Source organism: Microcebus murinus, chromosome 4 (assembly GCF_040939455.1).
Source record: "Microcebus murinus isolate Inina chromosome 4, M.murinus_Inina_mat1.0, whole genome shotgun sequence".
NCBI classification, from domain to species: domain Eukaryota; kingdom Metazoa; phylum Chordata; class Mammalia; order Primates; family Cheirogaleidae; genus Microcebus; species Microcebus murinus.
In genome coordinates, this window is record NC_134107.1 from 13,440,684 (window position 1) to 13,455,301 (window position 14,618).

A 14,618-nucleotide genomic window follows, 5' to 3' on the forward strand; every position below is an offset into this window, starting at 1 on the left:
AGACCGGCGCGCACACGTTTCCGTGCTACGAGGCACTTGAGCCGCAGCCAGTCTTGCCCGTCTCGACTCCCCTGCGGCTGCGCAGTAAAACCACCAGCGGCGATTGGTCCAGGAGGCGCAAGGGGGCGGGAGGGAGAAGGAGGGAACTCCGTCGTCCTCCGCGCGCTCGCCTGCGGCTGGGGAACTGAGGGACTGGAAGGGAAGCAGCTCCCCGTTGCGTTGTTTCTGGCACCGTGAGCCGAAGGGGGAGGGGAGGAGGAAGGAGAAACAAGCACTACGTAGAGGGTACCGTGCGCGGCCTCCCCTATCTGCGTGCGTGCGCTCGCTCGCGCGGGCTCAGTGCTGGCGCGTGAGGTGGAGGCGGGCGGCGGCGGCGCCTGCGCGGTCGGGTTCGGTCGACGGTTCGCAGGGGAGGAGGCGGCGGGAGGCGGAGGAGGCGGCGGCGGCGATGGAGGTGAAGCGGCTGAAAGTGACCGAGCTGCGGTCGGAGCTGCAGCGGCGGGGCCTGGACTCGCGTGGCCTCAAAGTGGATCTGGCGCAGCGGCTGCAGGAGGCGCTGGACGCTGAGATGCTCGAGGACGAGACCGGCGGTGGCGGGGCCGGGCCCGGCGGGGCCTGCAAGGCGGAGCCTCGGCCTGTGGCCGCGTCGGGCGGCGGCCCGGGCGGGGACGAGGAGGAGGACGAAGAGGAGGAGGAGGAGGACGAGGAGGCGCTGCTTGAGGACGAGGACGAAGAGCCACCCCCTGCTCAGGCCTCGGACCAGGCCGCGCAGCCGCCGCCGGATCCACCGGAGGCGGCAGCCATGGAGGCCTTGGCCGAGCCCAATGCTTCCGAGAAGCCGGCGGAGGCCACGGCCGGGTCAGGTGGGGTAAATGGAGGCGAAGAGCAGGGCACTGGCAAAGGGGAGGAAGACGAGCCCGAGGAGCGGAGCGGCGATGAGACGCCAGGATCCGAGGCGCCGGGTGACAAGGCCGCAGAGGAACAGGGTGAGGAGCTGGCAGCGGAGCCCGGCTCCAACCTGCCGAGTGCGCCCCTGGTCTAGCACTGCGCCCTGCACCGCAGGGTCGGATTCCTTGTTCTCACTTGTCTGAGAGTGCAAGGCTCCCATTGTCATTTGATGGGGCTCCCCAGGGGAAGTCGCTTTCATCCTTTAGCCACCTTTCTGGGGGGTTTGGCCGCCTCTGGGTGTCCTCACTCTTTGCAGGAGGGAGGTTCCTGCCTACCTTGGTTCTTTGGAGATAGTGGATAGAAGTGATTGATTTTTGCATGTGAGCTACCTGTGGAACAGTCTCCCGCGGTGCTTGTTATTTTTTTCTTAGCTGAGAACGTGCCGAGAATTTGGCAGTTACATGGAGAGTCAGACCGACATTTGGAGACTTAGGCCTTTGGGCTACCTGCCTGTTGACTTTTTCACCATAAGAATGTTAAGCAATAAACTCAGTCCGTCAAAGTCCGCTCTGTCAAAAGCACATTACTAGAGCTTGAGCTATACAGAGAATCTGGAAATCTAACCTGTTCCTGCTTCAGCAGTAGGGGGCAACCTCTAGTAAGAGGCTGTTGGGTTTAATAGTTAACTAATGAAGAGAAAATTTTAATCTAGTGCGTTTATATAAATTAGTTAAGGTTACTTGATAGGGTTTTTATTTTTGCCTTTATTTTTATATTTTAATGGTCCCACTCAGTTTATGATGGGCATATTCGTAGATTTGATGTAGTACACTTGGCGCTAGCCTTTTACATTTCAGACCCTTGGCTTCCTGGATTGAAATGATTGAGGTGCTGGTGCATCCCTTGAGTAACATTGTGGAATACAATGCATAGAGTCGCCCCAGGGAGTTAGTGACCTTTCTCCCTTTTTTTGAAGTGATTGGATGGTTAGAGCTGATCTATAACAGTATCTGTCAGAGTAGAGAGGAAAACTAGAGCTGTTTCCAAGTCTTACTATAAAGTGGGTTGCCTTAGTAATTTTTATAATAATTTTTTTAGGCAGCTATGGAGTATCTTGGTAAAATTGGAACCCATTTTACATCAATCACATGCAACTTGCAGATTGTTCGTCCTAAGTCCTGGAACAAAATTCCCATTACATAACCTTTGACTTATGTGTATCCCAAATAGCAGGTAATAAATGTTGAGGGATAAAGAATTGTTTTAAAGAAATTATTACTAAAAACCTTCTTACTGTTGCAAAGTACAAAAGCCTAAGAAAAAACTCCAGGTTCCTGATTTTCCTCTTGTAAAGAATGTTGCTAAATATATGACAACACACCTTCCTGCCCCAAATTATTTGCAGTAAAGATGCAGTATTATTTATGGGTCTCTTGTGACTTAATGGTTTGTTCTTGCAACTTTCAGTAAAGATCATTGATAAAAATATAGGTATGTATCATGCACTTAAGTCCACCTGCCATATAAGTAAAGCCATGGATGGCTGTGCATTTTAATGCATGAAAAGCTAACTTAAAAAAAAATAAATTGAGGCTTCTATATCATGAAGCTGTGGAAAAGTATTACAAAATATGTTAAATGCCTACCTTAAATCCAAATCTGACAAGAGTCAAAATTAAATTAACCTTTGAAGGTTTTTTTAAGGACCTAAGGGATATTTTTCATGTCATATTGATGGGAAAATCTGCAAGTTTGACCTGATTTAAGCAGATAAATTTAGAATGCAAAAATTGTCCAATTTTTATCTTCTGCTTGACTGCAATTAGCCCATAATGTCTTTTTTTCTTTTTTGAATAAAATCCCAGCCCATGACAGGAAGATAATCTTTAGAAATAAGATGTTATGTGAATACAGTGGGAATAACCTGGCTATTTCCATTAGACAGCTACTCAGATCCCCCTTTAGTTTCCATTGGTTCTGAGCTTATTCTACATACCAGTATGAAAACTGCTGATTTTCTTTCCCTCCTTTTTGTAGGAGATGACCAAGATAGTGAAAAGTCAAAACCAGCAGGCTCAGATGGTGAGCGGCGGGGGGTAAAGAGACAGCGGGATGAGAAGGATGAACATGGCCGAGCTTACTATGAATTCCGAGAGGAGGCTTACCACAGCCGGTGAGGGAAACAGTCCCTTCAAAGGGAGTGTCTGCTCTGATTTTGGTATACCTGATGCTAATTGGAAAGTCTGGAAGGAGGGGTGGATTAAAAATGGAATAGATTTTTATAGGCATAAGTTTTAGATCGAATCTACCATGGAAGCTCCTATTGACCTTTCTCACTTGTTGGAAGAAGCTGTCTGCTGGGATTTGATATTCACTAGTAGTTTAAAGCGGACATTATGTCATGCAGACACTTCTCAAAGAAGAGGGCTTTGGTTACATTGTATTTCCTTTCTGTCTTATGTGTAGCTCAAAGTCTCCACCACCCCCAGAAGAAGAAGCAAAAGATGAGGAGGAGGATCAAACTCTTGTGAATTTGGACACATGTATGTATAAGGCAGGCAAATTGGGGTTTTTAATCTCCTAGAAGTGATTTTGGAGATTAAAACTTAATGGCCTGCAAATTCTAAGAGTCTTTGCATCCATTCTTGACAGCTGAGTATACTTGTACTCTTTTGGTGGCTTTCAAGTATTTGGCATTCGAGTAAACTGATTGCTTCTTTCTCAACAGATACCTCGGATCTCCACTTTCAAGTGAGCAAAGACCGCTATGGAGGGCAGCCACTTTTCTCAGAGAAGTTCCCCACCCTTTGGTCTGGGGCAAGGAGTACTTATGGAGTGATAAAGGGAAAAGTCTGCTTTGAGGCAAAGGTAGTAGCTCATTAAGACCATTATGTATTAATTTATTCATTAAACTGCTATCTATTTACTGGATTTTTGTCCATCAGTATTTTCTTAGTGCAGGAAAAAGCACTATAATAATCTTAGCTTCAGTAACTGAGAAGTCGACTCCCACAGCTTTGGTTTAAGTTCAGTGAGAGTTGTTATTCTGATACAAAATTGTGATAGTTGTTGGTTTCAGTTTTTATAAAAGTTATTATCTTTCTAATTCAGACTTTGCTTCTGCGTTGGTCAGAGTATCTAAGAGTTCCTTTTCTGACTTGGCCAGGTCACCCAGAATCTCCCAATGAAAGAAGGCTGCACAGAAGTTTCTGTCCTTCGAGTTGGATGGTCTGTTGATTTTTCCTGTCCACAGCTTGGTAAAGTTATTTTTTAACATCCTCATTAGTGTTTGCTACTGTATTGCTTATTCAATGGAAAGTTTGGAGGTAGGTAACTAATTTTTTGACTATTCTAGGCGAGGATGAATTCTCCTATGGTTTCGATGGACGAGGACTCAAAGCAGAGAATGGACAGTTTGAGGAATATGGCCAGACTTTTGGGGAAAATGATGTCATTGGCTGCTTTGCTGTAAGTGCTCCTGAAAGTTGTGTATTCATAGCAGGGAATGGATAGAGGGCACTGGGAGTTTGATTCTGTTTCCCATCAACTCCTGGCTTTTATGCATTTGATCTATTATTGCTTATTTATGTCATGTAGCAGTTTGTACGCACACACACAAAAAAGATTAAATTGTAAGATTTAATCAATCTCAAACCTTGTCAGCCCATAAGTGCTCTTCTCTTTTGTCATTGTAGAATTTTGAGAATGAAGAAGTAGAACTTTCCTTCTCCAAGAATGGAGAAGACCTAGGTGTGGCATTCCGGATCAACAAGGAATCCCTAGCAGACCGAGCCCTTCTACCCCATGTCCTCTGCAAAAATTGTGTTGTAGAATTAAACTTTGGTCAGAAGGAAGAGCCCTTCTTCCCACCACCAGAAGAGTTTGTGTTCATCCATGCTGTGCCTGTTGAGGAGCGTGTGCGCACTGCAGTCCCTCCCAAGACCATAGAGGAGTGTGAGGTATACCAAGCAGTATGCAAAAATTTAGGTTTCCTGCTTTGGAATGGTGGGTGGGTGTGCTTTCCCAGGTCTCTTCTCAAAATGCTGCCAAACTGGGATGGGGAGATTGTTTTAAATTGGATTTCATAAACATGACTCTTATTTTTCATTACATTGCTGGTTCTGTTTACTTACAGGTGATTCTAATGGTGGGACTGCCTGGATCTGGAAAGACCCAGTGGGCACTGAAATACGCAAAAGAAAACCCTGAGAAAAGATACAATGTCCTGGGAGCTGAGACTGTGCTCAATCAAATGAGGGTGAGTTGCTAGAGGGATTAGTCAGCTATAGTATTTGCTCTGAAGTGCCAAGTAACTCCTATAACCTATTCTCAGTGGAGAGTTAGCCTTTTATGTGAAAACAGGAGTCCCACAAATAGAGAAATGAGTTTTTCTCTATATGGTTTTCTCTAAGTTTTTTTTTTTTTTTTTCCTTTTTCTCTTTGCTGTGTTTTCAAATTTCTGAAAGCAAATACAATCTGGAATATGTCCAGGTTGAAACTGGAAATGACTACTGCAGGAAATGGACAGCATTCATAGCACTGAGGAATAGGAATGAATTGATGTGATAGATATGGCATGTAAAGAGGTGACATTTACCAGTGATGCTTGGGCTTTAACTTGCTGCATAACCCCTTGTGTTTCTCTTCACTTTCTCTCAAACTCATCAGATGAAGGGGCTCGAGGAGCCAGAGATGGATCCCAAAAGCCGAGACCTTTTAGTTCAGCAAGCCTCCCAGTGCCTTAGTAAGCTGGTCCAGATTGCTTCCCGGACAAAAAGGAACTTCATTCTTGATCAGGTATTGTTCAGAAGAAACCTAATTTTACATATGATCCAAAGATAAAAAATGTGTCATCCATTTAATCTGGTAAAATTGCTTAGCGTTAGAGTGAGGTGTGTATGTAGAGAGGCTGAATTAAGGAATAGAATCAGGTTACCTAATTATGACCGTCTGATTGTTATGTTATGATTGTAACAGTTTTTGAACTCAGAGGTACTCAATCATTAGTGTTTTTACCTGAGAGGATACAGACCCAGACTGTAAAACACGTAAGAGACAACAGAGAGTTGGAGCTCACTTGGATTCCTAGCTCCACTATTTACTAGGTTTGTGATCTTGGACAAGTTCCTTGTCCTCTCTGAACTTCAGTTTTCCTGATGTGCAAAATTGGATAATATTGTTGTGCAGAGTTTTTCAAAAATTAAAGGAGGTTGTGTATATTGAGCCCTAATCTGGCATCTTAATTGTCAAAGATATTTGGTTGAATTTTGGTGATAATTTTTATTCCTAAACATCTGTTATTTCTCCTTAGTGTAATGTGTACAACTCTGGTCAGCGGCGGAAGCTATTGCTATTCAAGACCTTCACTAGGAAAGTGGTGGTGGTTGTCCCTAATGAGGAAGATTGGAAGAAAAGGCTGGAGTTGAGGAAGGAAGTGGAAGGAGATGATGTGCCTGAGTCTATAATGCTGGAGATGAAAGGTGAATGTCTTAGTTATAGTCCATTTTCTGCTGCTATAACAGAATACCACAGGCTGGATAATTTATAACAATAGAAGTTTATTTGCCTCACAGTCTGGAGGCTGGGAATCCCAAGAGCATGGCACTGGTATCTAGTGAAGGTCTTCTTGCTGTGATATTCCATGTTGGGAGTGCCAAAGGGACATTCAAGAGAGAAGTTTTATGTCAAAACCACTCTCTAAGATAATGGCATTATTAATCCATGCATGAGAATGGACCCATCACATGACATAATCACCTTTTAAAAGTCCTACTGTCTGAACACTGCTTTGTTGGGGATTAAGTTTCCAACACATATTCAACATATATGGGGAGGACATATTCAAACCATAGTAGTTGGCTAAAATTATACAAGGTAGAGATCCTGTCTCTGTTCACTGCACACCTTATTGGGACCTCTTAGCACCTGAGTGACTGTCCAGATCTAAAATGTAAATCTGAAGAGAAACCCTTTGACTCATTCTGGGTAAGATACAAAAAGAGAAATAGTGATAGAGCATAGGATAATTAAAACTCAAGGGAGAGGCTTCCTTGAGTAAGTTCATTAAGTAAATATTTATAGCATGTCTGCTGTTTGTCCAGTACAGTTCTAGACATAGGGAAATAGCAGTATATGAAATGAAGCTTGGCTTTACGGAGTTTATATTCCATGAAATAGGGGAAGATTATTTATTTCATAAATGGAATGGTAGTTGGAGTGAACTAATTTATTGGTTTTCCTGATTTCTGTTATCACATTAGGCTTGTGTTTTGTTTGGGTTTTTGTTTTTGTTTTAGACGTAAAAGTAAAAAAGTTTATCTTTTTAGAAGGATAGAGAGAAAACGGAGTGAGAGAGAGAAAGGGGAGGGAAGGGAGCAGGGAGATGGCATGGCATCCCAAAGAAACAGAAGGGAGATGCCAGCTTATTTGGGCTTGTTTTGTTTTTGGCTGAAATCTTTAATGCAATATATAAGCCTGAGAGCAAGGTCCACATAAGGCAGAATTGACTATTTTGGTTGATCCTACTTCCTACTGTTCCCATTAAAAATGTGATTTTCGCCTTGCTGCCTTTAGCTTCTGGCATCCCACCTGCTCTATCAAGTGCTGGCTCTTCAAATTCTGATAATCCCCTGACTTGGGAACTGTTTTCACACATCTGTGAGCCGGATCCTCTGAGTTTACACAGAATGAAACTATGCTACTTTGTAACTGACATTCAGGCAGTCAGGAATTTAGTTCAGTTTTATAAAACTGAGGGTTAACTGCATTTGTCTAAGAATCAATCATCAGAGAGCAATTGAACTGAATTCCACCGGGACTTAGCCTCTTGAACTTGACATAGGAGACTGGCAAATGTGCCGGCCCATCATGTACAGGTGGTAAATGAGAGCCCTGTACTCCTGTTTTCTGTTTTCCTTGAATAGATGAGTAGATTCTTTTAGGCTTGGGTCAGTTTCTCATTCAGTCCCTTTTTAAAATGTTAAATTGCTTAGCATCTTATCTGACCAACACCAAAACTTTCTCAGTTACTTTTAGCCTCTGGCTACGTGCTTTGGTCCTGATAAGAAACCTTAACCCAGTTCACTCCTAATTTATTATGGATCACTTGAGAACTTGTGAATCTACAGTTTGCAGATAGCCCTGGGGCTGTTACAATTTAGGGAAGGCTTAAGGTAGAGAAAATTAATTTGATTACTTAAATGTGATTGGGTATGAACCAAGCACATTTTTGTGCATTAGTAAGTGAGGCTTAGAAAGTCTTATGCTGCTTGTAGAGTTTTCATAATGCGTTCTTACCCATCTATGCACTTTTCAGGCCCACAAGCTTCTCTCTTACTCTTATAGCCAACTTCTCTTTGCCTGAAAAATGCGACTATATGGATGAAGTGACATACGGGGAGCTAGAGAAGGAGGAAGCCCAGCCCATTGTCACTAAGTACAAGGAGGAGGCAAGGAAGCTGCTGCCCCCCTCTGAGAAGCGGACAAACCGCAGAAACAACCGAAACAAGCGAAACCGGCAGAACCGAAGCCGAGGCCAAGGCTATGGTGAGTCCTGGGACCTGCCAGCCCCCTATCTCAGTTCGTTCTTTGTGCTGAGTACAGCAGGTTGCTCAAAGGAAGGCCAAGGAAACTGAGTCAGGCCACTAACAATAAGGAAGTGCCTTCTTTGTGGAGCTTGTTTCTCCCTGTGTCCTTTATCTCTAGCTTCTTACACTTTTTCCGTAATCTGTCAACAAAAAAGGAGTTACTGTCAACAAAAGTATTTGTTTCCTTGAAAAGCAATACTTGTGCCTTCTCATCTGTCTAGTTTTCATTTTAATATATGGGTTCCTCATATCACTGTTCCAGTCTATGTGAAGGATTTGTGCAGTGAAATCAGATTCTTGTCTTCAGTTTTCTTGCTGTTCTGTCTTTGAATCAACCCAGCTGTATAGACCAGAAAGTGAATGCGTTATTCAGTCATTTTAGGGGGTTTAAAAGGAAGTTAGGAATTAGTGGAAATAATTTTTCCCCTCAATGTCCAGTTTCAGTTAAACCCCCAGTGTGCATTCACTGCTCTTTAAAAATGTGTGTGTTTGTGTGTGTGTGTAACAGTTAAGTCAATAGAAATTTTAAGTGCCTGCTATGTGCTAGGCACTGTGAATGTGAACAGTTACTGCCCTCAAGGAGCTTATTATATGGACTTTGCTTTGTATAAAGGGATAGGTATGGGTTATATGATAACTGAGATCCCTTTTAGGGCTGAAAGTCTGTGATTCTATGAATGGCAGTTTTTACTCATGTTTCTAACTCTGCCATGTATCCTTTTGCCATCTTAAATGTTTTGCAGGAATTGGGGAGCTTCAAAAGCAAGGTGGCTTGGTTTTCTTGTGTTTCTATTCCTCTGCCCTCCCCCCTCAGACTTTTTTAAAGATTCTGGCTGGTGCTTTAATTAACATTGTGTGAGCCTGGCCGAAACAGGCCTCCTATTCCCCCAGAATTGCCTTTGGCTCCGACTTTTTGATTTCCACTCAGATGTGGAGCCAGAACCCCATGCCAGCTGTCTGAGCGCGCTCTCCATTTCTCTTCCAGTGGGCGGGCAGCGCCGAGGCTACGACAACCGGGCCTACGGGCAGCAGTACTGGGGGCAGTCTGGAAACAGAGGGGTGAGTGCAGCTCTCCTCCTGCTCCTCCCTCTGGGCCGTGAGAGCCATTCCTATTGGCTTGGGGGAACAGAGTGGTTTGGGCTGTTTTCTCAGGGCTTAGGGTTTTGCCCATTTAATGTGTTCTAGAAGAATTTATTCCGGGAAAATTAAACCTGTTTATGATACAAGCTAGGATGTGTCTCATTTAAGAGGGGGTAGCAAGCAGTGGGTCATGTTGCTGAAAACCCATAAATTTTCACTCTTCCTTTTTCTCCTTTCTCAGGGATACCGTAATTTCTATGATCGATACAGGGGAAACTATGATCGATTCTACAGGCGAGATTATGAGTACAACAGATACAGAGACTATTACACACAATACAATCGGGATGTGAGTATCATCTTGGGATAGATAGAGGGTGAAGGGTGGCAGGACCAGAAGGATGAGTGCTGTGTCTCTTCATCCTCAGCCAGCTCTGGCTCCAAGTGATGGGGTTTCCCCTCTTTTCTAGTGGCAGAATTACTACTACCACCACCCCCAGGACAGAGACCGATACTACAGGAACTACTACGGTTACCAAGGGTATCGGTGAAGCCCCTGCCATTGTCGCCTGTCAGCCATGAAGCTGAATTTCTGGGGGTGCCAGGCACCCCCCAAAACACAACCAAGGAAAACAGGGGCTGTCGGGGTGGGGCTGAGCTGCCGGGGAGGGGTGGTGGGGGGGAGGGTGCTCAAGCAGGGGTGGGGGAGGGGGGAGGTGGAAACAAACAACAAAACTGTACATTTTTTTTAAAGTTTGTTGAAAAGAATATTGTCTTATTCTATAAAACATTTCAAACCTAGTTAGATATTTGTAATCAAAAACATTTGTGCAGAAAGCAGCACTTAGGGCTGCCTGTTCTATACCCTGCAGTTGGACAGTTTAAAGAACTGAAAATGGCACCCTTCTGACATTCTAAGGCAGCTGGACTGGCAGCCGAGTAAGGGAAGGTGATAAGGTGATTTGGGGAGGCTGGGGAAGCAGTGTGAGGGTGGTCTCCAGAGCAGGTAGGAGCAGGCAGGAGTGGGACAGGGGGAGCTTGTGACTGGGGCAGTGAAAATAAACGATTGGCTCTTATCAATCACTTGCACCAACTAACCGTTTGTATTTTCTTTACTGACCTTTCCCTCTTGGGATATCTGGTCTGGTGGGCTGGGAGGCCAAAATGTCCCAATCTTTGCTTTCCTGTGCCTCTGTGCTGTTTGGCTGAGGCATGGAGACTGCTAGTTGGGTGGTTCTATTATATAGGATTCCCAGGCCAAGGAGGCATGGGGACTGTTCTTGATTGCAGAGCAGAATAGCTTTTCCCCTCTAGTACCCACTGATGAAGTCCCATAAAATCTTGGGGAGAAAAGGAGTGCAGCCCTCAGCCTGAAGATTGTGATTTGCCAGTCTCTAGTCTCTGTCTTCCAAGGTTGAGAGAGGCAGGAGGTCTCTGAAATCATCTCGTAGAGTGTCTGTCCTCTTACAGTGCGAGAGAAGGAACGTTCTCAGGGTTTCAGCTCACACAGAAATGCAGCAGGATTCTTTTCACTGCAGCAGGATATGTATATAGGTGAATCCTGTGGTGTGGGCTTTCAGGCCCAGGTGCTGAGAATAGCAACTATTTTATACAGTGTGGAGGGCTCATGCCCTGCTGGTTTTTTTGATACACAGGTAGAGAGTAAATAGAAAAGGGGAGGGTGGGGGGTGGGAGGCAGCTCAGTGGGGCTGCTGAGATGGGAAGAGTGTGAGTGTGAACATGTGTAAATGTGTGCGTGAAAGGGAGCACCCACCCCTTCCCGACTTGAAACAGGATTCCTTCTGGGGTGCTTTCCCTGAGTGTCCCCAGAGAGGCCTCTAGCCAAGAGACTCCAGTTGGGATAGTTTTGTGTATAACTTTACCAACACCCTCCCAGTTCTTGATAAACAGCTGCAGGTTGCTGGGTTCAAGAATATGGGTGGGATATGGGAATGCCCTTTCAATGTTTAGCTTCAGTTTTAATTCATCTTCCTGCTCAGCACTGTGTCAGCCAAGAGCTTTCTCAGCAAACACCGCACGTTGCAGCACTTCCTAGTGAGAGAAAACTCTGGGTCATGATACTAGAAAATGCTTCATTTCCATTTCCTCACCTGGGCAGTTCTCTGTTTAAAATTTTGTGCTGAGAGTTGATCTTTCTCTCCCTCTCACACTGTTAACTGCCATGCAGCCCTTCAGATGTGCGGACCCTTATTCTGGCCCTCCAGTTGTCTCTGTCTGTCACGACACACCCTTCTGCTCAAGTACCTTTGAACCCGAGGCTGGAACAGGGGGCTGATAGGAGATAAGTTTGCTTAATCATGATGATGTCCTTTCTCTGGGTACCTGCTTCCCTCTAGTACTGTCAGATGGATTTGTGTGTGGCAGTGGGTGAAGTGATTGCATGAACTTTTCTGTAACCCACTAACTTTGTATTTTTATTAAGAGAGCTTGAGAAAGTTTTGCTTACAGTGTCAGGGCAAGGAAGTAAAAACTGAAGCCCAAAGAAATTCCCTTAGGGTAAGATTATGTTGTAATAGAAAATTGAATTTCCTGAGACAGAGGCTGCCACCCCTTTTTGATGTGTAGGCCTCTATCAAATAACATCTTTTTATGATCCATGACAGGGATGGGGATGTTAGGGCCCTCAAGGGCAGGGGGGCCAAAGCTTAAACCACTATGGGGTTTTTTGTTTTGTTTTTTTGGGGCAGGGGGTTAGGGGAGGTACTTGCTGTTGATATTTGTCACTAGAAAGTCATCTTTTTTAAAAAGCTGGTTTTCTAGGTGGGTGGAGAGTTAAACTGCCACATCTTCATTGGTTTAGTCCAAGAGATCACTTGCAGCAACAGTAGATGTCTTGGTTATGTTTCTTTCTTTTTATTATGAAAAAACTATGTTAAGGGGGAAATGTGGATTATGGTAACCAGAGGAATCCCTAGCCTTGTTTTCCTTAGAAGACTTGTTTAGTGTTTTATCAGATGTCTGTTGTTGTAGTTGTAGATGGAAAAGCTTGTGAGAAAAACAAACACCACATGGAGCCTGTAAATGTTTTTGCACAACCTGTAAAGCATTCTTGGAAGTGGCCAGTAAAGAAGGGTTTTACCATTTAAAAAAAAATATGTAACTGTGTCATTGTTTACATCTGTAACTTTTTCCTCCCCTGTTCTCATCACAACATCCTGGCAAAAATGTAGGCACAGTAGCTTCCAGTTTTAGAATAAATAACCATTTGGATTGAATTTACCCTATCTCCTGTGGCTGAACTGACTGGGGTGGAGTGTGTCGTTGGGCTATTTATTTATTTATTTAATTGCTTTCTCAAGTTGCACTGGCTCCAACCAGGGATGGCTTTCCTCTTGCATGGCATTTATTCCCTCTTTTCATTCTACATGCCTTCACTTGGGAGCCAACCATGTATTCACTTGGGGTGGTCATTGGTCTATTTAATGCTTGCTTAGGCTAAGAGGTGAAGCCATTGAAAAGGAAATTAATAATATTTCATGACTTCTGTGTATTTGGTCTATACCAAAACCAGTTGGATGCTTGAAGTTAAAGGTAAGGTTCCATTTATGGAGCCAAATAAATTTATTCACGAGCAATTACCACTTATATAATTAGGAGGAAAAGCCTACTTATTCAACAGAAGATGTTTGATGGGGTGGTTTTCTAGTGAACAAAAGCATGGTTGTATTAGTATCACTGAACTGGATCCTAACTGCAGTTTCTTAATAAATGACGAGGGGTCTTATTAAGGCTCTGACATCATAGACTCATGGCATCTAGTGTTCTGAAGGGGTAGTGGTATTGATACAGATACTGCTCTTAGTTCCTCCCCTCTGTATGTGACACAGATTCAGAGCCCAGGGTCCTACAGCTTTGTATCCTAAAGACCATCCTTAATTTTGATGGCTGCCTATTCTCTAGGACATTTAAAGTTAGTTTCAGAGCTAATTCATCATTTTTTAATGGTTATAGCTCATGGCTTGTCTCTAGTAACCACTAAGCCCCATTTTATCCCCAACTATAGCTGGAGCACTCACCTATAATCTGATGGGTATGAAAATTGTGTAGGAAAATTGAGCAGACACTTTTTAAAAAATCTAATACCAAGGTTACATTTTTTGAGCACTTCTGGGACCAAGTCTGAGCTGATGTGGAAGTTTTCATTTACCCCCCTGGAATTTGCCCAACACTGTGATGCAGTGGGAAAAGGCAATTTTTTTTTTTTTTTTTTTTTGAGACAGAGTCTCACTTTGTCCCCTGGGGTAGAGTGCCATGGTATCAGCAGAGCTCACAGCAACCTCAAACTCTGGGCACAAGTGATCCTCCTGCCTCAGCCTCCCGAGTAGCTGGGACTACAGATGTGTACCACAAAGCCTGGCTAATTTTTCTGTTTTTAGTAGAGACAGGGTCTTGCTCTTGCTCTGGGTGGTCTTGAACTCCTGACCTCAGGCTATCCTCCTGCTTTGGCCTCCCAGAGTGCTCTAGGATTACAGGCGTGAGCCACTGTGCCCGGCCTATGGGAAAGTTTTTTAGTACTTGTGGTACTAGCTTGCAATTTAAGCATGTATGCTACAATCCATTCATTAGGTATTTGAGTGCCTACTATGTGCTAGACACTGTCAGGATATGGGATTAAAACAGACCCGATCTTTCCCAGAGTTTTCACCAGTACCAAGAAGGAACTAAGCACACTCCTGAACAAAACTGGGGGTAGGTCCCACTCCAGGAATGCAACAGGTTACTTTTCCTCTTTCTTCATCTCTAGGATGAGAGAATTAGATGATTTCCAGGACCTGGTAGGGCTCAGAAATTCCATCAGTAGTGAAAAGCTGCTCTTCTCCAAAGTGTCCAAGTTTATTGGGTATCCCTGGAGCCCATGAAAACATCCTTAGGAGTCTTAACTTCAGTTGCTGGTAAAAACCCTTTATTCCTTTGGGTTTCTCCGTTTTCTCTCCCCTTTGCTGCCTTCCTGTGTGAAGGTGTGGGGAAGATGGGGGTGATGGGCCGCCCCAAATACAGGTCTTACTATTATTGCAAGGACTCTACCCCCACCATCCCCTCAGT

General features: G+C 44.2%; 1 protein-coding gene across 1 annotated transcript; it reads left to right on the forward strand.

The window, feature by feature from the left end:
* The first annotated feature begins 128 nt into the window (after nt 1–128).
* On the forward strand, nt 129–12,794 carry HNRNPUL2 (heterogeneous nuclear ribonucleoprotein U like 2). Its single transcript, XM_012778204.3, has 14 exons — nt 129–986; nt 2,926–3,061; nt 3,355–3,431; nt 3,617–3,756; nt 4,055–4,145; nt 4,244–4,356; nt 4,584–4,847; nt 5,024–5,146; nt 5,557–5,685; nt 6,200–6,368; nt 8,233–8,433; nt 9,460–9,533; nt 9,796–9,903; nt 10,025–12,794. Exons 1-14 carry the CDS (start codon nt 449–451, stop codon nt 10,103–10,105), a joined length of 2,244 nt encoding a protein of 747 aa, XP_012633658.1. The 5' UTR covers nt 129–448; the 3' UTR covers nt 10,106–12,794.
* The last annotated feature ends 1,824 nt before the right edge of the window (nt 12,795–14,618 follow it).